The sequence below is a fragment of the Pteropus vampyrus genome, unplaced genomic scaffold, assembly GCF_000151845.1.
Source record: "Pteropus vampyrus isolate Shadow unplaced genomic scaffold, Pvam_2.0 Scaffold66, whole genome shotgun sequence".
NCBI classification, from domain to species: domain Eukaryota; kingdom Metazoa; phylum Chordata; class Mammalia; order Chiroptera; family Pteropodidae; genus Pteropus; species Pteropus vampyrus.
The window spans coordinates 9271699-9297089 of NW_011888847.1; the positions used below are offsets into that span (position 1 = coordinate 9271699).

The window sequence follows — 25391 nt, forward strand, 5'->3', positions numbered from 1 at the left end:
GGGAATTGCAGAGATAACCTAAAGCTGAGCCCTCTCTGGAAAGCCAAGGTTCCCTGGAGGGTCTCTGCTTTATGCCTAAATTTCCATCCAACCTGAGACGCCTGACCGGGAGCGCCCGACTCCGCTGGGTTCCATCCTCCTCCCCAGGCCGGTAGTTCAGGCTGGGACCTCACAGCCGGAAAACACCGCCCTTTCCTGTCGCCTACTCAAACCCCAGGCCAAAGACTCCAGGAGGAGGAGACGGAGACGGATTAAGAAAATTAATTAACCAGGTCCTGGCGCAGCCTCCGGGCGGAGGGGCGGGGCGTGCAGCCGCGGTCATCTGAATGACCGGCGGGCACAGGTGTCGCCAAGGACGGAATTTTACGTTCCCCGCAGGCAGCTGCGCTACTTGCGCCTCGTAGCGTGTCGGGCGCAGCCTCCACCTGTTTGCCCCAGCTTTAGTCAAGTCCCTTTTAGGGACCCGCGGGAAAGAAAACACCTCCCCATGGACTGGAAAAACCTGCAGCGTCGGCTGTTCGTGTGCCCGCTCGCTCAGCCGGCAGCCCTGGGCGTCTCCAGTGTGCCAAATCCATTCTCCGGGTTTTGGTGACAGCTCCAAGGGGAGCGAGCTGGAAACTGACAGAACACGACCCTCCCCCCAAGCCCGGGATCATAGTAGCCGGGGACCGCGGCCCCGCAGGGGCGGCGCGGTCTGGTGGCCTTGCTTCTCCGAGAGTCGCCCGCGGTGCCTCGCCGGGCTAGGTTGGCTTGTTGGGACGAGGAGAGGTGGGCGCACGAGGTTTAGCGTGAGTGTCAGGGATGCGGGTGGAGTCCCTTTGTCCTTGGGTACCCGGGCGCCAGCACCCCGGGGTCCCTCTTTGAACCGAGCATCCCCGTGACCTTTCTTTGTGCGGAGGGAAGCTGAACGCAGCTTCTCCGAGGAAAGCCACATCCCTAAAAGTGGCGCTGGGGCGGTAACAACAGGGGCCCATTGTCCTCCGTGGGCCCGCAGGCCCTGCCGTCGGTGACCCCCCGCCCGTCCGCCAGCCCCGGGGCGCGGCACAGGTACCGTTGCGGGGTGGGTCTGCCGCGCCGCCCGCGCCCTCCGCCCCGCCCCGGCCCGCCCCACTGCTGCGGCCCCGCCCCGCCCCGCCCCGCCCTCCGCAGGTTCAGTCTCCGAGTCCCGCGGCGGCGCGCTCAGTCCTGCTCGCACCTTCCCTCCGGTCCGCGGCTTCAGCGGGAGGCAGCGCAGCGGCGGGGCGGAGCGGCGAGTGGGCCTGGCATTGGGCGACTTCACGCCGTCTGGGAGCGGGTACTGCTGTGAGGAGGCGCCGCGCCGGCCCACCCAACTGGATCTGCGCGTAGCCGGCAGAGACTGCGTGCGCCCTCGGAGGCGTCCGTGCGGAGCCCCGGATTCCGGGGCAGCGGCTGCGATCCTCGGGGGCTGCTGGTGAGTTGCTGCCTGCCCACGGCTCCTTCCTCTCTGCTTGTCTTATGAGTCTGTCGGACCGGCGGCCGTGGCTGCTTCCGGCGTTTGCGGGGTGCTAGGTTTGGAAACGCATTGAGAGCGAGGATACTGAGGGCATCACCTTTCAGCTGGTGTCCAAAGGACCAAAGGGAACGTAAAGCACACAGGCAGAAGTCCGGGCGCCATGACCAGGACTCAGACATCCACCATTGTGCCCACCACTTATCAGGGTGGGGCCGCACGGTTACTGCACCCTCCGAGCTATTGACAGCCGTGCTCGGCGCGTATTGCATTTTTCCATCTGAGAACAAGCCGCACATGGCTACCACTCTCCTCCTATCGTGAACTGGCACCAGGGCCGCACAGGGGTGCACTGTGCAGATCAGATCTGCATTGGCAGTACCGATCCGGTACCCTTTCCTTACTTTGACCACGGCGGGGGCAGGGGATGGCGCATTGTGGCCAGAGCTCCAACCTGCAAATCTAGCATTTCATTTTTGTTTTTGTTTTTGTTTTTTCCCCCCGACGGTGGTTTCTGAACAGCTGAAGCATTTTCGAGATTTTTTTCTTTCTTCTTGAAACTAAGTGTCTTGACACAGACAAGTATCAGACATGTGGGGACGAATAGATCTGGCCAGTTTTTCGTTATGAATTATTATATTCCATCCCCCTCACATGACTTTGGGAGGCATGTGTTTCATCTTATAAATAGAAAGTAGCATATTTTTTGGCAGGACCTCCTTTATACTGTACAGTCTAGGAGAGGTCAGTTTAAAAATAAATATGCACTTGAATGTTACATTACCGAGAGCCAGGCTGTGGCTGGAACAAGCTGCGTGGACAGCAGCATCAAAGCAGGGAGCACAGCTGTGTGGAAAGGAGTAAAAGCCTCAGAGTGCAGCCCAGGCTGACAGTCAAGTACTTACATTTTGTTTTTTGAAAAAAGTGAGTTTATTAAAATGAGGGCGAGAATAGGAATGTCGGGGGTATTGCTACAGGAATCTTTCCAGCCCCGGTGTATGTGGGGAAGTCAGATGTGTGCTGAGGGCGTAGGGGGTTTTAGGGAGATGGTGCTGAGTGATGGGAGGGAACTGATGAATGTGTTAGAGAGACAAAGATTTCCTCCCCACCCCCAGCTCTTAGACCTCACAATATTTAAGAGTTTCTTGGGGGCGTGTTGCCTTTGAAAAAGAACAAAAATTAGATGAGCAGCAAATGTCTGGATCTGAATAGCAAAGCCAGTTTTGGAGACTTCCCTTAACATCACTGGGAGACAAAAGGTTCACTTGGAAGTTCTGATGATGCCCCCTGCGTATCCCTAAGGCAAGTTAAAAGGCTCCTACGATGTTCTAACTTGGAAAAGATTTTTCATCTAACAACAAGAAAATGCAGCATCTTTTTTGGACCATTCCAGAGGTCTTCTCTGTGATACCACCTGTAATTTGTATGACTTCTTATTGGCATTAGTGTAATGTGTGGCACGGGTATATGTGTGACACAAATCCTATTCAGAATGGATTTAAACACTTGGAGATGAGTTGGGACAGTTGTGAAATATTTGTCATTGTCACAGGTGAAATCAATGTTAAAGACTTTATGGTCCAGGAAGGGTTGAAAGTTCTTCATTAAGTCTCCCTAAGAATGTACGGTTTCCCAATAGGCCTCACTCATTGAATGAGACATTGAATACTGGCCTCTGGGCTCACAGATAAGAACTCTTGGAGGAGAACTTTGGAAGGGCTTCTGGATCCATGGAGGTTTCAGCTTTCCAGTGGTATCATCTGCAAGAGATTTACATTGTGAATTCCATGATTGGAACATGGTGCTGCGGCTGTGGCAGCAGCTACAGGCATGAAATAAGATGAGCTCCCCCTTCCTTCAAAATCTGAACAGTGAAATTCTATTTTGTATCCCAGCGGAACATGTATGTAAAGACAGCTAGAACAACGAGTGTTGCACATTTTGTTTTTTATTGTAAATTTAAATGTGGTGTAAGATGAGTAAATATAAAGCCGTAACAATTATTGCACAAGTGCTCACTTGAGCTAGTTTGTCCTATCTGCTCTCCAGCTTTTCCTTTAATGTGGTGTTTTATGTACAACATATTCACAAAAGCTGCCTTTTTTCACTTCTAAAATCCATGGTATTCAACAGCATTGGGAATAAAGTTGTTTTAACCTATATCTCCCAATGACTTTTATCAGGCTGTAAATTTTTCACAAGCTCCTTGCCCGGTAGCCATAACATTTATCCAGTGGGTAGAAACAATTCATAACCTGAAAAACCTCTAGGAAGACTGCTCTGATATTTTTAATTATTAAAATTCTTTCTTTGAGTCTGATTTCATTTAGGCCTAGCCTAATTTCTTTCTAACCAGAATCCTGTGGACCTGTTTATTCAGTGGTTGAATAAGAATTTAAATCTATTTTTAAATGCAGTGTGTTTGCCAGAGAACAAGTAGTGTCATTTGAAACTACTGGATTCAGCCAGCTACAAAATCTCCTTTACGAAGCACTGACACCCAAGAATTCTCCAGTATCACACTGTTCATGACTTTGGGTGTTAAAGGGCCTTCTTATATGGAGCCTATCATAAGTGCCAAACACTTTTTTCATCCCTTTATCTTAATTAACTCATTGACTTCTAACAATCCTACAAAGGAAGAGCTGTTAATATCTGTATTTTACAGGTATGGAAACTGAGGGCAGACCCCTTATATAACTTGCCCCAAAGTACACAGGAAGGAACATACCTAAACATACATATGCAATTTAACAACCCATTCTGTGCACCAATGAGTGGTTAATATTGCATAAAAGGCAGCAATTCCTTGGGGTAAGGAGATGAGGTTAAGAAACCTCTCTGAGTCTGGCTGCTTGGGTCTTTGTCCTAGTTCTGGTGCTTAAAATGAGGATAATATTACTCTAAAGATTAAATGAGTTAAAATATAATGCACACAGAACAGTATGTGGTCCAGAGTAGGCACAATAAAAGGTTGATGCTTTTATTGATGCTTGTGTTGTTTTCCTAGGCGCTTTATACTGGTTCTCATTTAATATTCATAATTACTCTTGAGGTAGATATTGTTCTTATTTTCAGGATGAGAACACAAGCTCAGAAAGGTTGAGTAACTTGGCCAAGGTCACACAGCTAAGTAAATAGAATCAGGTTTGAATTCAGGTTGGTTTGAGCTTGTACTAAATACCACACCCTGCCACCATGGAGGAGGGGCAGGGAAGCTATTACATTTGACTTTTGTTAGAGTTTTTGGCCTCTGGCAGAGAACTTATTTCATAGTACTCTGTATCTCACAGCACCACAGGCCCAAAGGAAGATAACAGTAATTGCCAGCCTTAGGGGCAGGGGTGGGGTGGGGGGGAGGGGGACCATGTGAATGAATTTTATTATTGAAGATAGTCCATTCCCACGGGTGTGGCAACAGTCTCTTGCAGAAGATCCTGCACCAAACTGCTAGAGCAATTTAATTTGTACCATAAACAGAGTCACTAGGTGAAAATGTAGGACTCAGGAGCACACAAGAAAAGCCCTGCCACGGCCAAGAACAAGGAATTTTGGGGGCCAGGCTTGAAGTGGAACGTAATTTAGATCGTGTCCTTACTTCAGAGTTCTAGAAAGTCAGGAGTGGCAGGGTCTAGTAAGCAGTCTGGGTGGTTAACTCCTTGAACCCAGTGACCACATCTCTGCAGTACATGGCCCTTCACTCCCTGGCACTCAGGTGACATTTAATATTTCATAATGATATTGCTTGGAGATGAACTAAAGCAAGAGAGCTGAGCAGGAAGTTGGAGCCACAAGGAAGCTGGGCAGGAAGGCTCTGTCCTTGGCGGAAGTAGGGCCTCATTGCAGTTCTGCACATGCCTCAGGCCCTACCAGATAAGCTTCTGGTGTGAGAGATAAGAGTAAGGCCTTCTAAACCTAGGGGGATGCCCTGGATAAACCCCTGGGGACCTGCCTGGCCTCCAATGCCTTTGATACAGTAGGTTTGTGATTAGCTGTGGAAGGCTGCTCAGGAGACTGTTCAAACTAAAGAACGGGTTCTGGAAAGGATGCTTGAAATAACCCAGGTTACCTAAAAACCAAAGGCAATAGCCTTAGAACTGTTCATCTCCATTTGCACACCTCACTTCTTTCTGGCTCCACCTTTTAAAGGCTACAAAACAAACAGCACGCCACAAATCAGAATAAGTAGCCAAATAGTTCTATAGCAGTAATCGGGTATGTTTCTTTCCTTTAAAAAAAAATGCCTTCTTTGTCAGTGATAAACTTCTTCGATGCCAAGTTGCACCACAGTCTCATAATCATCACAATGGATGGTACCTCTGATGGAAAAGCATTTTTTAAAATTTAACCTACAGTTTTATAATACGAACCATAATGTCGATATTAAAAAGTTTACTATTTCTGAATAGCCAGGCAAACTAATGAATTTGAAAGCTGATGAGCTCCAGGTTAACATTTGCTTGATCCTTATTGTTTGCCCAAGACATGAATTAATAGCAGAATCCTGAAATTGCATGTTTGAAATTTAAAAGCACCTGGATTTTCAGTGATCTGGGTTTTATTTGCATATTTGAGAAAGTCATCATTAGCCTTCGGCCTTTGGTTCTTTGTTAGATAAGAAACCCCACAATTTTGCATTTGGTAAAATTACTGCGAATTAAATGGAGACTATCAGAGATAGACTAGCCTTAGCTCTGACCCAATTTGTAACTGACCTCAGGGTTTTTTTCTCATCTCGAAGATGAGGCATTTGGCCCTAGATGATTTCAGATCATCTTTAGCTCTAGAATCTGGGGAGCCAGGTTCAGTGGCACCTAATAGCATAGCAATGTTACTACTGATAATGTAAAACTCTGGGTTGAAAAAACAGACCTGCGCAGATCTCTGGCAGAGCAGCCTGAGCCAGCGTGGAAGGCAGGAAACTTCAAAGTCAGACCTCTATTTAGACAGCTTACACATTTGGGAATTTGACATGTTCTGGTGACAACTTGAAGGTCATATTTGTAGACACATCATGCCAATGATAGATCACTGTCTGTTTAGTTGAAAAAGACCTATTCTTTTCAAATCCATTATAATCATTTAGGCTACAAACATTTTTTAAACAAGCAAAGGCATTTTTGGTGAAATGTGGCTTTGCCATTTTGGAATGTGTTTGCTTTCTTTCCCTCTTTATTTATTTATTTTGAAAAACTTTTCTGTCAAGGGTCAGTTCAGATGTATAACATTGATTTTAACACAGCAGGAGATGAGGCTCAAAGCCCTAAACCCACTAGCTATGTCATCAGGCAAATCCCTGCCCGTCTCTGGTTAGGCTCTGTCCCCTCATCAGAAGTGGGAGAAGGGGATGGATGAGGATGCAGAGAAAGGGAATAGACATTCTCCAAGCTCTCCTGGCTCTAAACTGCTGTAATTCTATTACTTTTTTTCCTTGTATCCGAGGTGTTTCTATAGTGTTGTGTACCTTCGATTATAACATTTATTGCATTTGAAATATCATTTATTGACTCTTATGGCTGCCTAGTTAGACTACTGGCTCATTGAGAGTAGGGACTAAACCTAGTTAATCTTGGCTTTCATCTTTTTTTATAGTCAAACTTCATGAAAAAGCAGACAGTATAGTCTTAGTCATATTATCTGATTCTGCCTATGGCAACATCTTCTCTTAGCATTGTCAAGCCAGAAATCACTTATCTAGCTTATTTAAGTCCTGTCATAGTAAAATTATGAAGTCTGAGGCTACAAAACATTTCAAATTCAAAGGGAGGCACCTTTCCCGGTTCTTTGATTCTGGTGATAATGATCATCAAAGATACTGGTGATAATGATCATCAAAGATACAATCAAGCCACCACCAGAACTTCTTCTTGGCTGAGCAGCTGCAACCTCCAAGGCCGCTTTCTTGTGCCCTGGGTGTAATTGTGACAGCTCAGTACCAAGTGTCCCTTTAGAGCACAGGCCAAGCAGCCCAGGTACTGAAGAGAATAAAGGTCGTTTTTTCTATTGCTCATCTAGACCTCCTCAGCCATGACTATATGAGCCATTATTACTTTTTGATCATTAGCCTCTCCACAATGGACTGTAAGCTCTGTGAATGCATCCATAGCTGTAGCCTCATTTCCTAGAATAGTGTCTAGCACTTAGTAGGCCCTCAGTAGATGTTTGTCGTTAATGTGAGTGACTAACCAAGGGCTAGAGGAAGGCACGCAGAAGGTTCTCTCCAAAGCCTGCTTCTCATGAGTGAATGAGCTCAAGCCACATGTCCCATCGTGGGCACCAAACTGGAAACTGTTTTCTTGTTCTCAGATGACTGGAGTGAAATGTCTTCCAAAATAGTGTTGATTTTTTTGGCCTTACATAAGTTTAGTTTGTTTTTGCTCGTGGGCAAATTTTGTTCCATCTTCCTCGTGAAGAAACCCTTAAGCTGTGGGTTTACCTGAGGGGTCAGGTGGTGTTTCACTTGCCACCTTGGTGGAGTGCCACTGCCAACATAGCTCATGGGTGGCATGTGGAACAAAACAGTGACTTCATTCCAATTCTTTTTTTTTTTTTTTTCCTCAGAATGGGAAATTATACTTGGCACCAGAACATTTGGGGGTTTTTCACACTATATTTAAAACAATTCTTTTAGGTGGCCAGATTCCAAGGTCTAAAAGAAATAAGATTGGAAGAAATACCCATGGTGAGCTTCCAGCCTGTATTCCTTATGCAGCTCTAGTTTTTTGGAGTAATTAATAACAATAATTGCCCCTTATACTGATTGTAGGTTCTTTACCCAATAGGACTTTATGTGTGCTGTCTCTTCTTCAGACACTCACCATTATGAATTCTACAGATGGCATTGCTCAGTGCCCTAAATTTAACACCAGGAAGGATGAGAAAACGTTAATGAAAAAATCTGGCAAAAAAGTATTTTGATTCTAATGGTAGTCTTAACTTCATTAAAAAGTGTTTTGGGTTTTTTTTTTTTCCCTTAAAATTCCCTAGAAGTTAGATGTTTAGAATCACAGAACCCTAACATTTCACAATGGACAGACAGATCCTTATCTCAGATCCCCTCTCTCATTCCAACATGATAAAATGAAGCCCTAAGAGCTTGAGTCATAGAGCATGAATCCTTCCTGGCCCAGTTCTTCAAACTTTTTTCTTTCTTCCTTTTTTTTTTTTTCTTTCTTTCTTTCTTTCTTTCTTTCTTTCTTTCTTTCTTTCTTTTTTCTTTCTTTCTTTTTCTTTCTCTCTCTCTTTTTTTTTTTTTTTTTAAGCCAAGAAAGAAAACTTAAAAGCTCAATATATTAGCAGATCATAGCAGGATTTTTTTAGTTAAAAAAAAGAGGGGATGAGTAGGGAGGTTGGTACTACTTTTCTCAGTCTCTCTTCTCTTCACTACTATCCCAAAGGTGCTTCCTCTGAGACTTGAGGGTTCACAGTGTGAAGAACCGCTGTCCTAAAATACTTTGTAATATCGAGTATGAGCACAAGTCTATGATTGTATCATCTCTCTGTGTGTACATGTAGCTTACATGCACTACCAGGGAATGCTACTTTAAATTATGAATGTGAAATAGAAGCTATTTATTACCCTAACTGCTCTCCCAGTACAGGAATGCTTGCTTTCTTTGTCTCTCCCCTATGGAATCCCTACAACAGTCTCCGACTCACTTGCTACTATGGGCCTCTCCCATTCTTCAAGCTGATTAACTGGAGTTGTTTTAAACTTCTTTTTTGTATCTAGCCCCACCTGGCCTCCTCATGAACCTTAATCACTCACACACCTAGTTTTGCCTTGGGACCATACAAATTCCCTTGCACCCCACAGCTTACCAAATATTTAAAGAAAATAACTATCTGCGTTAAATTTTTCTTTATCTGACCAATATCAATTGATTGTAACTTTCCCAGCTCACAAAAGTCCCATTTGTTCTCCAGGCTGGAATAAATTGCACCTGGAGATAAAAGACACATGCACATGTATAAGACAAGTTAGCGTTGCCTTCAGTCGACAGGAGGAATTATCCTCTTATCAAGCTGGAGATAGGAACACTTTCCAATAGTGGAGATTGTTCACAGGGCAGAATCTAACCATTTTAGCCCTATCTACAAGCAGCTTATTGATTGACTGCTACGATGACATTTAAGGAGAAAATAAAGTGGTTATTTCGGCAATTAGAATGGTTCCTCTTATTCATATTGTATTTCACTAGATGTTCTTCTGGTTTTTAATTTGGGATAAAGATAGTGCTTTGTGTTTGCATAGTGCTTTATTGTTATGAAGATTTTCACCCTCAGCTCTTGTAATCAATCACCTGTAAGATAGGCGGCTTTGGGATAATTATCTCCATTTACACGGGAGGTAACTGGCACCCTTATGTGTCTGGAGTTTTACAGAGATCTTACATGGCTGGTCACAGTTTTGGCCCAGTCTTTTCCTCCATGAGGCCTAGAACAATAGTGAGAGTTATCTGCTGTTTTGTTTGCCCAGCATTCATTCGATAGGTGTATTTTTTTTTAAGTGCCTGATCCGTGCTAGTCACACATTGATATTCAAAACAATCCTTTTCCATAGAATGTCCACTATAGTTTCTTGAGTTTCCCTTGTACATCTTGGGCCAAATAATCCAAGTTCCCCCTTAACTCATTTCCGTTTGAAAGGAAAGGTCTGAGAGCTAGCTCATTGTTTCTCTGGGGCCTCATTCTTTAAGAGTGACTTATATATAACTAGTGAGTCTGCATTCAGGGGAATGTATTGTCAAATTTTTCTTGAGTCTTGCCTGTTTCTCTGTCTCTATTTGCACATTGCAGTCATGGATAGAAGTCATTTCCCTTTCAAACAGCACGTCAACAAATATTCTTTGCCTTAATACAAAAGAGCTGTAAGAGCCTATGGAATTACTGGAGCTTGCATTGATAGGCTGTTAAATTCTTACCCTGCATGGATAGAGAAAGGTTAAAATGTCTTACAGATGGAAAACTGAGAGAAAGGCTTTGTCACGAAAAAAAAAAAAAGAAAGGCTAGAAATCCTTATTAAATGACTACTTTTTTTTCCTGTAGGAGTCATAGAAAGACCCCATCTTGCATCTCCGGCGAGGCAGGCATGGTCGAAGAGGAAAGAAGTCAAGGCAATCTTGTTCAAACTTTCTCACTTGTTCATTCATTCAACAAACATTTACTAAGTACTAACTACAAATTAAGTATAGTTGTCTCTCCCCTGAAGAAGGCACTCTAGTGGAGGAGGCAAGTACTGATTGAAGTATATAGTGTGGTAGATGGTAGGTTTGAGATATAAACAAGGAACTTTAAAAGCTCAGTTTAAGAGGCCTTGAGGGAACTGGCAGGAGATAATAGCTGCAGGGGTAGGGACCCAGATGGCTAAAGTGGGCTCAAAAGCTCTCTTATCTCCAGATTGTAAGGGTAGGCCTGCCATTGAAAAGTGACAAGGTTACCAGAGCATTCTAGATGGTGCACTCTGACACAGAATGGAAAATAAAGTGGAAGGAGAAGAGGTTGGAAGCCTAGAGACAGATAGGGAGGCAAATGCCCTTGTGCAAAAGAGAGATCACGAGGTCTTGGAAGTCGAGCTGAGGCAATAGGATGGACAAGAGGAGACATCATGGTGGGACTCAATGTGGAGAATGAGGCAGGTGGGGAGGAGTTGGCCATGACCACTGGGATTTGGATTTGGGTAACTTCTGCCATTTACCAAGAGAGGAGAGTACAGGAGGTATATGCTAGGGCCCCTTACTGTAATTTGCAAACCCTTGACCTAAGGGATGGGCAGAGGGGAGACTGAAAGGGCTTAATCAATAAAATTTGAGAACCTCTTATGTTCACAGCCCAAGAAGAAGCTCTGTAAGTGATTTTTATCAGCAGCTCTCACGTAAAGCACCTTTGCCTACTTTATTCTTATTGAGCTCAACACCTACCTAGAGATCAGACATAATCACAAAACCAGAGAACAGAGAAATAACAGAAATATTAGCTCTACAAGAGCCCTAAGAAAACCTGCACACAAGGCAGTACTGAGCCTGGATTTCGTGAGGCGAGTTAGAGAATTCCTCCAGGAAAGAATGACTGAAGCAGGTCTTGGAGGATGTTATGAATAGTGGTTAATGGTAAGAAGGTGAGCAGATGGTCCGTAAAGAACACAGGGCTCTGAGTTTCAAAAAGTAGGAGGGAAGTGAAGTGTCCTTAGCGAGGAAGGGGAGCTATTGTCCCCTGTGAGAGCCGTGTGGTTGTACACAGCCCCGACGCACGTGCTTCCTCTGGGAAAAGAATTAACGGCACATACGCTATTTTCCTAAGAACAGGATGTTTGCTTTTCTCCTTGAGACCCAGAGGATTTTATTACTTAAGAATTTTAATCTTTTGGCTTTTCTTTTACAGAAAGTCGAATTCCTTTTGAGGTTTTTTTTGTTTTTGTTTTTGTTTTTGTTTTTTGACAAGAGTAAAAATATTAAAAAGTCTTAGTTAAAGTTGGAGAAGCTGGTGTCTGCGACCATTTTACTCATTCTTGGTGCCTGACAAGGTCAAGTTATCACCTCTGCCTCTCATTCATGTTGCGGTCATAGTATATTATTTCCTCTTGGTGCCATCAGACTTCTAGGCAGATAGTCTGGAATGGCCATTCCATCCTCAACCGACTTCCATGGCAGCCCTCACATTATCCAGGGAGCAGCAGTTACGAGCATATACTAGAGTCCAGCGTGGCTGAAATCCTAGCTCCTCCACATTTGGGCTGATTAACCTGAGTCTTAATCTAAGGTTGGTTCCTAAGAGGTGTGTTTTAATAGTTACTGCCTGGCCCACAGCAATTACTCAAATGTTAGTCATTACTATTCCCAAGTGTAAATTCCTTAGAGAACCAGCCAGACATTTTAAATTTGCTGATTTTTAGTGGAATCCCTATAGGCTTGGACAAGGACTTGGTGCCTAGGAGCAAACCAACTCCTCTCACGATGGAAGATCTAAAAAGGATTATGGGTTAAACACTTCTTAACTTGAAGTTCACTGTGTGCCGTGTGTTATGGGAGGCAAAAAGATGGATAAGACCAGTTCATGTTCATAGAAGAGCTCTCAGCCTAGTCTGAGGGGACATTCATTCGTTCCTTGGACAAATATTTATGTACAGATTCATATACAAGTAACACAGGAGAACCTACTGTGGAAGCAGATTGAGAAGGAAGGACCACCGCCAGGTTCCAAACATGCCACTGCTGGTGTCATACATGTTTCAGCCCATCCAATGAGCATGGATGATTGTCAAGGGCCCTAGCAGGATGGGACAATAGCATGGAAATCCCATACCTGCACCTTCACCCCACTAGGGAAAGTGTAGTCAAGGGGCCTAAATTTGAGGGTGTGCTATATATACAAAGGATGAGGAACACTCTATGGTGGTATGGGCCAAGTAACCATAGCCTGAATTTCCAGACACCTCTAAACTTATTATTTTGGATCATTTGATGTTACTATTGCTGGATCTGGAGTTTTTATAGAATAATTGCCGACTTAAATATTATTTTTTTTGTGTGTGAGCAACTAAGTAACTTCACAAGTCACTTTCTTTTAAGCAGAGTTACGAAGGAATATTATGGCTGAATATTGTTGAAAACTTTAGGTTTTCCTGTATCGAGATTGTCATTGCAGCTTCATAGATCAAGTGGAATCCTCTAGTTATGGAAGCATGAGAGCAATTTAGGGGAATGGCCTTTAATTCACATCCACCAAATTGGAGAGCCTGCCTTGATCCTTCTGACCATCTCTAAGGCTGAGTCCCCTGTAAAATTAGTCATGATAAATGAGCCAAACATTTGAGAGAACCTGTCTTTCTGTCTCGTTACAACTGCCAGGGATCGGTGTCCATATTGAGTGCTCCCCACTAACTCATTTTAATAGAGAGAAAGGGAGTAATGGCTTCCCTTCAAAAGTAAGACTTGATACTTGTGAGATGGATGTTCTGTCTTCCGATATTGCTCCTAAAAAGCCTTTCAAATAGTACAATCATGTCCTATAAATGTGAGGAGTGTACACAAATTGGCAGTAGTCTCCTATATGGTATTTGTGGGTTTCTATATAATCAGGGCTGTAAAGGAAAAATAAATACAAGCTAGGGCTGAGTCATAAACAAATAGTCCATTTACAAATAATTGAAAGTCTATGATGTATCATAGACTGAGTAAATCTGTAAAATATAGTCTGCTCAGTCAGGCTGCATGTTCATTTTCATGACAACTATGCAGCTGAGACCTGAGCTAATGGAGTTTTAGTCTTGCAGCATATAGTTTTTTCCTCACTGTAGATGATACAGTGAGGATTAGAATCTAAAAGTAGAAAAGGCATCTTCTCATGGGTGGAGTAAAACAAACTGAAAAAATGAAACACATCTTCAGGATGCTATTTATTAGGTTGTTCTCCGGTTACATTTATTTCTCAGATTTTCATTTAAGTGCAGTGTTAAATTTCTACTACTATAATTTTTTCCCCTTGAATTGTAAAATTCTTTGTCTGACTCAGAGACACCCTCCCACAGAGGTTTGCGAAAGGGTTGGCATGAATTACCCTCATATTTGTAGTAATATTTTAGTGTTTCTGATGCCAGAGTTTGGCTGACTATATTAGTAAAAACACAGCCATCTTCAAATGGAAGGTCGTTCAGGAAAAGTCTGAGCAATTTTAAAGGCGAATGTGACATGGGGGCCATAAGGAAATACGCAGTGATAGTGTTCCCTTACAGGAGACTCGGAATGAACAGGGACATAAACTCCACCCACAGTGCACCATCCTGTAAGCTCAGAGTCAAGGCTGCCAACCGCTGTGTGATCCTCATCCCGTGCCTCGCTCAGTGTCCTGTCCCGCAGCAAACCTTTCCATCTTTCCGGAAACCTGAGTTCTCTCTTGAAGGAACCAAAATCTGTTTCTCTATAGCTTCTGCTTAGTACCCCTGAAGCCTCTCAGAACAGATTAATACCTTTTCCATTACAGTTAAATTAATCCTTCAGGTCCCACAGCTTTGAGTTCCCTCAGTATGTAGGTTTTCTTTCGTTAAGCTGCTGCACTTCTTTAGCTTCTTCTCACATGTCTTGTTCCCCTACTTGGATTTCTCAGAACATGTAGGAACATATTTCAGGTAGCCTTATCCCTTCTGAAGTGGGGAGCCCAGGGTCCAACACGGTTCTCTGGGGCTAATCACAGTGGAATTGCCTTCTCCTTGTTGGCAGCAGAGAGGGTTGGGGGTGGGGAGGTAGTGGAGGGTTCTCTGTCGAGTCATCATCCTCCCCAGAGGCTATTGGATCATACGGAAAGGAGGAATAATTTAGTAGTTTTGCCTGGGGCCCAGATGGAGCAGCATTGCTGTGTCTGGGTGCTAGGATGAAGGGCACACTGATACAACACCGAGACAAAGGGAAAACTGCTCAGAAGCTAGCGTGTCCTTGAAGGATGTGACAACTAAGCAAGAAAGGGGAAATCTAGTTCAGTGCAGCTCACTTCCCGAAAGTAGAAGAAAAGGCCCGGAAAAGGCCCACATTGTCCCTCAAGGCAATTCCACCTCCTCCCTCCACCTGCCCCTGTTTTTATACATGTGTGTTTTAAATTAACATTACAACCTATTTTGCAGGATGCAAGAAATTTTATGTCCTCTCTCTCCACGAAGAATTAATCTTCAAACAAATTAGTAGACAAACCAAACATTCCTTTCTTAAAATAAATGGAATTTTTAAAACTTTCAACCTCTTTGTTCTTTTTCAGAGCCCCGTGAGTTGCCAATACCGTCAGCTCTCTGTAATTGAGGAACTGATTTTTCGGTGTGTCATTTTGTCCTAACCCTTTGTTTTTTCCCACCTCCTGGCCACTGCCCTGCTTTGGTCTTTTCAGTGATACTCTTTACCAAAAGAATGACGAAGTAATGAAGCGCAAGGGGCCACTTCCATCTTTCCTTCATTGAATTATGATTGCTGGGGCAATTTCTCTTATGAACACTGTCACACGTTTAAATACATCACATGTAAGAGTTCTCTGGCCTAATGCAGAAATGGCCTCTGGGCACTTTGTTTTTCTTACCAAAACCATGGCTTTAACTTCGTCTCCCGCTCTTTTGTGTCTGGGAATCCTTGGATTTCCCACAGAGTCCTGTAAGTGGAAGTCTGTGCACTTCCAGCTGGACTCCATGCCCACACATACCTGCCGGACATTCTCTCTGACCTTGACAGAGGGTGACAAGCAACTGACTGGGGAGTCGAGCCCTTTTGTTGGTGAATCTAACGTCTCTAGTGCTCAGGGACTGGGACCTTTGTTTTTAGAGGAATCTAATTTCCCAGATGAATATTATCTTCAATGTCATCTAAGGGGGAGACGGTGGAGCAAACAGTGATCCAAGAACTCAAAGGGATTAGCGATAGTGGAGAGTTCACATTTCAGGGTCAAGGGGAGGGTTTTTGAGAAAGGAATATACCTAGGAAGATTTCTTTCTCTCCTTTTCTTTTCTCCTTCCCTCCTCCCTCCCTCATTCCCTTCCTTCCTTCTTTTATTTTTTTCTCTTGATTTAAGAAAGGTAGTAGAGTAGAGGAATGATGGCAACCCAAGAAAGCTGGAGAACAGGAGCGGCCCAAACATGAACAGGCAGCACCCTCAGCTGGTTCAGTACCCGATAGTTAATAATGAGTTAGAGTCCTGACAGAAACACATAGGCTAGAAATTCTCTTCATTTAGCCTGCAAGACACTCATGAGGGCTCACTTGCCAGTTCTGCTCTAATAATTCACTTCTGGCCCGTAAGCTGTTCCATTTAGCTCTTCCTTTCCTCTTCTCCCACACTCCTCCCCCCCACACCCCCACATCCCACCCCATGACAAGAATGTCCTGCTTCCTTGTGAGCAGAGAGCAAAGCTTTTGGGTGTCCCCTTGATTCAGGCTTTCCCACTCTGCTTTGTCTCTCGCTTTGCCGTGTTGGTCAGCCGCCAGTGACCTCCTGGAGCCCAAATTGCCTTTTCGGAAAATGGTGAGGACAGACAGGATTTTGCGTTCTGGCATTTAGGACCATCTCACTGTAAAATGTTGCCTCTCTGTGTCACTAGCCAGCTCTCAAACAAGGAGCTGTAAACCTGGGCTCCAGGGCCTTCACCTGCCCATGCTCCCCTCTCTGTGGACACCCCGCTGCAGCCATTCCCCCAGTGTCCGTGTGTCAGTAACTCAGGTTCCATGTGTATAAAACTGGCTCTTCCAAGAAAGAGTAATCCAAGCCCTAAGCAACCCATTTATTTCTTTTTCTTTTTAATTCGTCCAGAAATCCAAAACCATAAAAGGACATACAGTGACACATTTCTCTTCCACCCTCGTTCACTTCCTCTCCCTGAGGGCAGCCGACTTGTGTTTGCTTCCAGAGGTGTTTTATAGACATAGAAGCCCACACAAATGTATGTACACACTTTGGCATCTTTTTGTCTTTGAAGACATATATATACATATAGCCTTGAGGCTCCTTGTATTCCTGTGTGTAAAGAGCTACTTCACCCTTGTTTAGACCAGCGTAATACTCTTGTATGGATTTGCCTTAATTTATATTACCAGTCTTCTATTGGTAGAACAATTAGGTTGTTTCCAGCTCCAGGCTATTATAAACCAGGCTGTATTGACAACCTTGTACACATATGATTTCCAATATACATAAATTGGGAAAATCTCTGGAAGTGGAATGCCAGGGCCAAAGGCATGTGATCTGCAGTTTTGATAGACATTGCTAAACCGCCTAGCTTTGAGGTTAGACCTGTTCCTGCTTATACAGTCAGTGTATGCAAGACCTGTTCCCTACCGTCATCAGCCCAGTGCCTTATCTTAAACAGGCTTTTCGATAATTCCCCCTGTTCATAATTTGGGAGCTGACCGAATTCTCAGGGAGTGTCAAGACCTCAAAACTCCGGAGCCTCACCAGCTGGCTTAGTGCCTGGTTGCTCTGCGGCCTTGGCAAAGCAATCAATGCCTCAGTGCCTCATCTCTAAAATGGGGATTTTAACAATAGTACCCCCATGGGTTCTTGTGAGTGAGTGTCAAAGGTTGGAACCATGACTAATACATAGAAATGCTCTCAGTAAATATTTACTATCATATTTGGATTGGTGATTTCCAGGAGATACACACATACCTTCTCCAGGACTGGCCACTCTGTTACCAGTGAAGACACTGTCCACTGGGTTTCTGCATTAGCAATGGGAGGGAAATGTCAGAAGAGCAGTCAGCCTGGGAAGGAAAAAGGGTGCGAATGTCCACTGGCAGATAAGCTAGGGAGCCCAGCATATTCGGAAAGGAGAGGAGGAAGCAGTCAGTGAAAGAAATCATCGGTATTAGATTATCTCTCCTGGGGTCAAGCATGGCTGGCCCTGAGCTGGAGGGAAAAGATGACAGATAAGATCGAGGGATGGGGTCAGGGCGCTCAGTTATTTCTCCTGCATCACATCATCACATCGCGTTCCTCAGCTCGTTTAAACTTGTGCAACTGACATTTTTGCCCCAAATTCCTTTTTTAAAAAAAAGTCCAGTGTATTTGGGAGCTCTTAGCACTGGCACATAGTACTACAAGTTCAATACAAATTGTTGTTTCCTAAGTCCTAGAAGCCTACATCCTGTCATACAGTAAATACTTTATAAATATTTGTAGAAAGAAAGAAAAATGCCTTTTAAGATGTCGTCTTTCCTCACCCACTCTCCAGAATCTCACTGCCAGCAACTTAGGGAGTCCACACTCACCAACCCTTTTTTCACTTTTTATTTTTCCCTATGTTTTGTCACTTCCCTGCCACCTTTGTGTCCAAGCCACTGACCTAAAACCCAACTTCTACCAGGCCAAGCAAACCTCTGGTGAGGGGGCTGCAGTGCCCGAGGCCGTGGCTGCGGCCAGGCAGGAGCTGAGAGGACTGGGCATTCCTCCCTGGAGCCTTCAAGTCCAGCAAGCGTTTCTTCTCCGTCCTCACTCCTCTTCCCCAGTGCCCCGAGTCCTTCCAATAATGGGCGAATATGAGTGGTCCAGTCAGAGGAGAGGGAACCGCACTCTTGACTGTTAACTTCGTGGAATTTTATTTTTCTAAATAATGTGAAATGGCCTGCCTCGGTTTCTGGCCTTGCATAAGCCTGGCTTCACTCGCTGACCACAGGGAAGCCCTTGCATGCCCTTCAGTGGTGGCAGAAACACTGTATCTTTCCATAGAAGCTGTCCTCCTGGCTAAGTATGTGAGGACACCATCCCAGAGGGTAGCTGTCCTCAGGGCTGCCCCGCCTTCTGCAGGTGGTGCCCCAGCTGTTCGTGCAGGCGGTCACCGCACTGTGCCCACAGGGGCAGGAAGGAAACACCAGCCTCCCCTGGGTGGCAGGAGCCCTCGCCTGTTGTGCACTTAATAGGAGGAGGCAGTTCTGATGTTGAAGCAGGAAGACCCAAGGTTTAAACTTTGTTATTGCTACAAGATTCAAATGAGAGTTAAAACTATGAGAGAGAATGTCTTCCTATGATTAGGCTGAGGCTTCTCGTCTTCTCCCTTTGTATCAAGCATCTCTTCTAATAACCCTGTCTCTGTGCATTTCTAATCTGAAGTGGAAAAGCAGATATCACGGGTCCTCTCCTTGTGGCCACAGTGGCAGCACTTCAAGGAAGAGCCAGTTTCTTGGTCAGGACTAAAGAGAAACCAAGAGACAGTGACCATGGGGGTCCTATTTGGCACTTCATGGTTGGCCCACTCTGGGTACAAACCGCCTCATGTTGCCTTGGCCTCCTCCCCGTGCTGGGGGAAGGTCTCTCCAGGTCATCATTCCCTGCCTTCTCAGGCCTGGATGTAAGTGGCTTCTCCAACAGAGCTAGTTGTCACCTTGCCAGTGGGTGCTGGAACACGGTTCTCACCACCTGCCACAGGGAAATGAATTTAAAACTTGTTGAAAGGAAAGAAATATGGGGCAAGTGTAGCCAGCCTCCAGCTGCTACAAAGCAAATGTGGCTCTCTTCAAACCACCATCTAACCCACCCTCGGAATATTTATTTATTTGCTCTGTGGCCAGAAAGAGGTCGCAGCAGAGCCATTGCAGGAATTCCCACGGTGGGAGAGTTCTAGCTTTTCGATGTCAGCCGATGTGACTGAAGAGTTGGAAGGTTATTTTCAAGACAGAGTTTCTCATCTGTAAAATGAGAACCCCCAAACCTTCTTGTAGCTCATCACTTCTAAGCGTGACATATAGCCAGTAAAGGGAGGCTGTATGAGTTTTCTGTGGTGGTAACAAATTCCCACCAACTTAATGTCTTACAAACAATACCCATTTAAAGCCTCAAAGTGTCTGCGGGTCAGGAAGCAGGTAGGGCTTAGCTCCATGTCTTCATTGGACTTTGAACCAGGTGTCAGAACTGTAGGCTCATCAGAGGCTCAACTAGAGAAAGATCCACTTCCAGGTTCCCTCGGGTCGTTGGCCAACTTCATCTCCATAGACCCTCTGAGCATGGCAGCTCACTTGTTCAAAACCAGTAAAGGAAGTCTCCCTCCAGGCTTCTGAGATGGAAATTTTTATAATGTAACCTAAACAAGGTTCACCATCCCCTCAGTTTTGCCATATTCTGTCGGGTAGAAGTAAGTCACAGGTTCCATCCACAAAGGCCTTAACATCAGGAGTCCGATCTTCGGGGTTGTCTTAGAATTCTGTGTACCACAGGGAGAGAATACAAGCTTATCAGTAAGTGTTTCAAAAGTATTCCCACACGAAGAACCAACTTTTCCGTACAATTATACATTTTTCTCTGAAGCAAATTTGTTCTTTTCCTTCCATCTCAGAATGCCTCCAAATCCTGACATCCTGGACAGCCCAGTTCTCTCTGCCACAACTTGACTCTAGCTCCAACTCTTTGATTTACTGGCTGTATGTTATTGAGAAAGGGTGGGGTTTTTTATTGTTGTTACTGTCTTTTTGACTACTGAATCTCAGTTTTCCCATCTGTAAGAATACATTTCACTAAGATTTTGTTGGACACCAGCATATAATAGTCACTCTCACTTAGTAAATGACAATATCCTGCCTCTTCCCTTATAGGACTATTCATTTCATTGCATTAATTGTATTTATTTACAAAACTCAACAACACAGTATTATTAGTCTTGCTAGTGTGAATGCCAAAGAGAAAAAAATATATTGTAAAACAAATCCAGTTCTTTGTGAGGAGCTGAAATCACTCTGGTCATGTACTAACTGCAGTTCTCAAAATAGAGGAAAACGACTAAAATCTTAGACATGTCCAGAAAATTGTGGCCAAGGCCATGTTTAAAAAGTGCTGATGTCATAGGTTTGGGGTTTTTTAATTGCTCTCTTTCTCTTCTTTATGTTTTCCTTTTTTCCCCTGAAGTAGGACTAAGATTATTGGACCTCTGTTAAGATTAAAGTTTTTATCCTATTTAATTGAAGGAAACAACAGAATAAAGCTTGGCTTCAAATGGGGACCGGTCCTGCCATTATTTCCAGGCTCTTGTGAAAAAGGCAGGCCTGAGTGCGCCCTGAAGGTTCAGCTAATTATAACCGGCTTTGGTTTCTTTTTCAGGTTTCTTCATATTGTGGAAGGGACTGGCTGTCGTAACCAGCTCTCCAGAAACCCCACTTGGCTGTAACTTCAGGAAGGTCTCCCTGACCTCCCTCTCCTATCAAACCCACTTTTGAAGCTGCTTGAGAAAAATGGTGTGACAGTTCCTATCAAAAAGGATCATCAGAAACGTATAACTTCTCTGACAAAAGTGGCCCTTTTTCCCTTTTGCAAAAGAGACATTCTCAAATTCCAAAATGCCAGCCAAGACCCCAATGTACCTGAAAGCTGCCAATAACAAGAAAGGAAAGAAATTTAAATTGCGGGACATTTTGTCTCCTGATATGATCAGTCCTCCCCTTGGAGACTTCCGCCACACCATTCACATTGGCAAAGAGGGCCAGCATGACGTCTTTGGAGATATTTCCTTTCTTCAAGGGAACTACGAGCTTTTACCTGGAAACCAGGAGAAAGCACACCTGGGTCAGCTCCCTGGGCATAACGAGTTCTTTCGGGCCAATAGCACCTCTGACTCTATGTTCATAGAAACGCCCTCCCCTGTGCTCAAAAATGCCATCTCCCTCCCAACCATCGGAGGGTCCCAAGCACTCATGTTACCCTTATTGTCACCGGTGACATTTAATTCCAAACAGGAATCCTTTGGGCCAGCAAAACTGCCCAGGCTTAGCTGTGAGCCTGTCATGGAAGAAAAGCCTCCGGAGAAACGCAGCCTGTTGGAGAATGGGATGGTCCATCAGGGTGATGTCTCATGGGGATCCAGCGGGTCCGCGTCTCAGTCCAGCCAGGGCAGGGACAGCCACTCTTCCAGCCTCTCCGAACAGTATCCCGACTGGCCAGCTGAGGACATGTTTGAACATCCCGCCCCGTGCGAGCTTGTCAAGGGAAAGACTAAATCAGAGGAGTCCCTCTCTGATCTCACCGGCTCCCTACTCTCCTTGCAGCTTGATCTCGGGCCTTCATTTCTGGATGAGGTGTTGAATGTCATGGATAAAAACAAGTAACAGGACGCCTCCAGCAACGTTCCTTTGGGGTAAAAGTTATCAACAGCAACAGAATAAATGAACCACAGTCAAAGAGAAGAGCTTCACTGGCTATATCTGCAGTCGTGTGATGGGTTTTCTAAAATAATGTTCCTACAAAATATTTTTTTACCTGTTATGCCCTGTTTGCAAAAACAGTTAAAAAAAAAAAAAAAAAACTGTCCTGGCAAGCAGAGGAAGTGAGTCAGTTAGAACCCATTTTCAGCAAGCATGGCTGATGTTCAGCTCACATTTTTTTGTTTGTAGGCATATAAGAAATCTGGCTTGGCCAGGATGGGCACTAGCTACGAAGGGCTGCAGAGTCACATTGAGGAACTTTATAATACTCCGGCATTTTCTGAGCAAGAAGTCAAATTTATTTAACACCTAAGCCTTTTTTTCTAAACTCTTTTCTATATTGTTTGGGTTCACCAAACCAAATTCTTCAGTGTTAAAGCTTTTCTCTGTTTTCACATTTGAACGACTTTATGGGTTTGGGGGATTTTCTTGTAGCTCTTATATATCCCTATATATTACATCAATATTACGAAATTTTGACTGTCAGCTACATGTTGGTAAGATACAAGCAAAGTATTACTGTAACTAAGTTATTTTTAAAGTTAAAATATATTTTTATGTGCCTTTGGCTTTTTATTGCAGAGTCTACATTTTATAGATATTACATCGAATGTTGTCATTTGACTTTTTTCCATTATAAGCTGTGTATGTGTATGTTTGGAAAAGTGTATTCATACTTTAGCTTTATTTTCTTTTTTCTTCATCTGTTAATACTTTTCATAGCAGCCAACAATGGATTGTAAAGCGTAAAGGCACAGGTTACTCACGATGCTTCTGCAGAGACTGTGGGCTACACCACATAATGTTCTTTGAAAATATGGGTATTTTAGTACAGTACATACTTGCATTACATAGGTACTTCATGCAACACAATAAAGAGTAAATGTTAAAATGAACTTGCTTGTTTACAATAATAAACGAAAACATAAAAGAATATTATAGGTCAGGGTTAGAAAAATTGCTTCTCTAAAATGAGCCTTTAAAATAAGGTAAGAGGTGATTTCCGTGCCCTCTAATTTTTTATTTCCCAAAGGTTTGAGATCCCAGAAAAAGGGCCCCTCAATTTTAGGAAAGATGAACATGTGAGATCAGAATTCTTTCTTGAAGGCAATACCAAACAAAGCCAACCTCTCAAAACTCATTTCTGTGACTCTCCTCCCTTACTTTAACACACTTTCCAACAAATTCTTGCAACCCCAATGCTATCCCCATAGGACCGATGTTCCATGGGGCAGATGCCATGTAGACAAGATTAAAGAGGTGAAAAAGAGGACAGCAGAGCATACTTCCTCCCCCAGGGAGCCAGAGGTGCTCTGAGGGTGTCGGTTAAGGAAAGAGGAACAGGAAATGTACATACTGATTCCTGTCCCATTGTCAACTACCCCTTCTCCATCAGAGACAAACACATGCATACATTAACTTTCATTTCTCCTTGAAATAACTTCCTCTCTCAAATACTTCAGTGATTCCCTCATCTGATCATCTGAAGTAAGCTATGAACTGCAGATGAAACCCAGTCAGGACAACTAGTATAGAAGAGGAAACAAATTCCCTTAGAGCTTTGAGGTCCTGCCTTAATTTCCCAGTTCTATTTCTCTCCCACGATTTTCCAGTGTTCTTTTTCTGTCGACCACACCCCACTCACAGTTCACAGTTCCAAAAAGAGACTTCCCAGCCTCATCTAAATCTCTTGTATGGGGAAGAGTCTGATATACCTCATAATTGTTAGCCAGATATTTTCAACATATTCCCCCATCTTAATTATGATTGATCATATTCATTTTCTCATTTTACCTTTTGTCTGCAATGTGACCTCAAGGAAGAGAGCAAACTATTAGGTGAAATGATGAGGAATGTCTGTGCATTTCCTCTGCTCCCTCTTGTGACATGGAGAACAGCTCTGCCAGTATTGGGTTCGTTCCATAGAATCAAGGTGACAATGCATCCTTGCAGGTAAATAGCCATTAAGTAGGGCTCCTCTGAGCCCTTTCGCGTAGTCTCTTACTAGGTTAGGTATGGTTGAGATGGCAATAAACATGCCCCTGTTAGGAAACAAAGCCGCCTCCGGCTTCTGAACTATTTTGCCGAGTCAGTTCTGTGGTAGCCCTTCTAATACCAGGTTCCTCCAGGGAGCAGGTGCAGAGCTGGCAGTGGCTTTCTTCTTCAGAATGGCAACTGCTGAAAGCTGAACTGATGTTCTTAGCCTGTGATCCTTCTCCCATTTTTAACCTAATTTATAAAGATACTTACTTTTTTTTTTTTTTTGCAATGGCGAGCCACCTGTGACCCCACAACCAGAAAAGGGACCATGTAATTTATGTAAGTAGAGACCCTTTGTGTTGTAGTAGGCAAGGTTCTTATGGTGATCTTTTCCCTGGACAGTGAGACCTTACAAAGGACAAAATATATTATTTCTACCTAAAATTAACTGTTTAAAAATTTTAAAACATCAGAGTATTTTGCCCTTCACAAATATAAAGTCATTATCACAATTAACTGAGTTAAAGTTACTGTCAACACAAAATACTGACCTGCTTGAACAGAAAGGGGAATCCAGGTCTCCTGAATCACAGTCTATTCCTTTTTTATGTCATTGAAATTCACCATTTTTTCTCGTCTCCCCACAAAACACTTGAAGTCATGGACTGGAGGAAGTCCATGAGTCTATGAATTAACTTGATGATTATTTTAAAACAGACAAAAGAAAATTATGCGTTAGGTCATGATTCTGATCCTCCTAATATGGGACCTGGTGAGACTGAATATCATTGTGAAATATATAAATAATAGAATGAATAAACATGATGGTTTCTCTCCAATAAGAGTTTCTCCTTTGGAAATTTGTTACCAGTCCAGTCTCAAATTTAGTAGTTCTAATAAAACACTTCTCAGACTTTAGAATTAGTCCACCAGACTAATAAATGATTGACTATTATTTTTTTCTTAGATAAGTTAATACGCCATGTAAATAGGGTTATTGAGTGCTGCCCTGTGTCTTCACCCATACCTTGGGGTCAGATCCAACAAAATAGAAAATCCAGATGCCAAATGATAAGCTACCATTGACTCAGGTGAGTAGACTTCTGATTTATTTGATTGTATGGGACTCAAGGAAGTCACAATACTCAAAACTATATTCACACACTTTGACTTACTGATGGCTAAGCATTACATTTATTTTCTAAAGAAAAAGATGGTCTCTGGCAGATTTATTGACACGTTTGTTTCCCATGATGATATTGGGAATGTCACATGCTTTATTTTGATGACATAC

General features: G+C 43.6%; 1 protein-coding gene across 1 annotated transcript; it reads left to right on the forward strand.

Moving 5' to 3' along the window:
• The first annotated feature begins 634 nt into the window (after nucleotides 1-634).
• Nucleotides 635-24936, forward strand: CDC42EP3 (CDC42 effector protein 3). Its single transcript, XM_011361403.2, has 3 exons — nucleotides 635-788; nucleotides 1220-1432; nucleotides 21021-24936. The coding sequence occupies exon 3, from the start codon at nucleotides 21257-21259 to the stop codon at nucleotides 22019-22021; it is 765 nt and encodes a 254-aa protein (XP_011359705.1). The 5' UTR covers nucleotides 635-788; nucleotides 1220-1432; nucleotides 21021-21256; the 3' UTR covers nucleotides 22022-24936.
• Nucleotides 24937-25391: the final 455 nt, after the last annotated feature.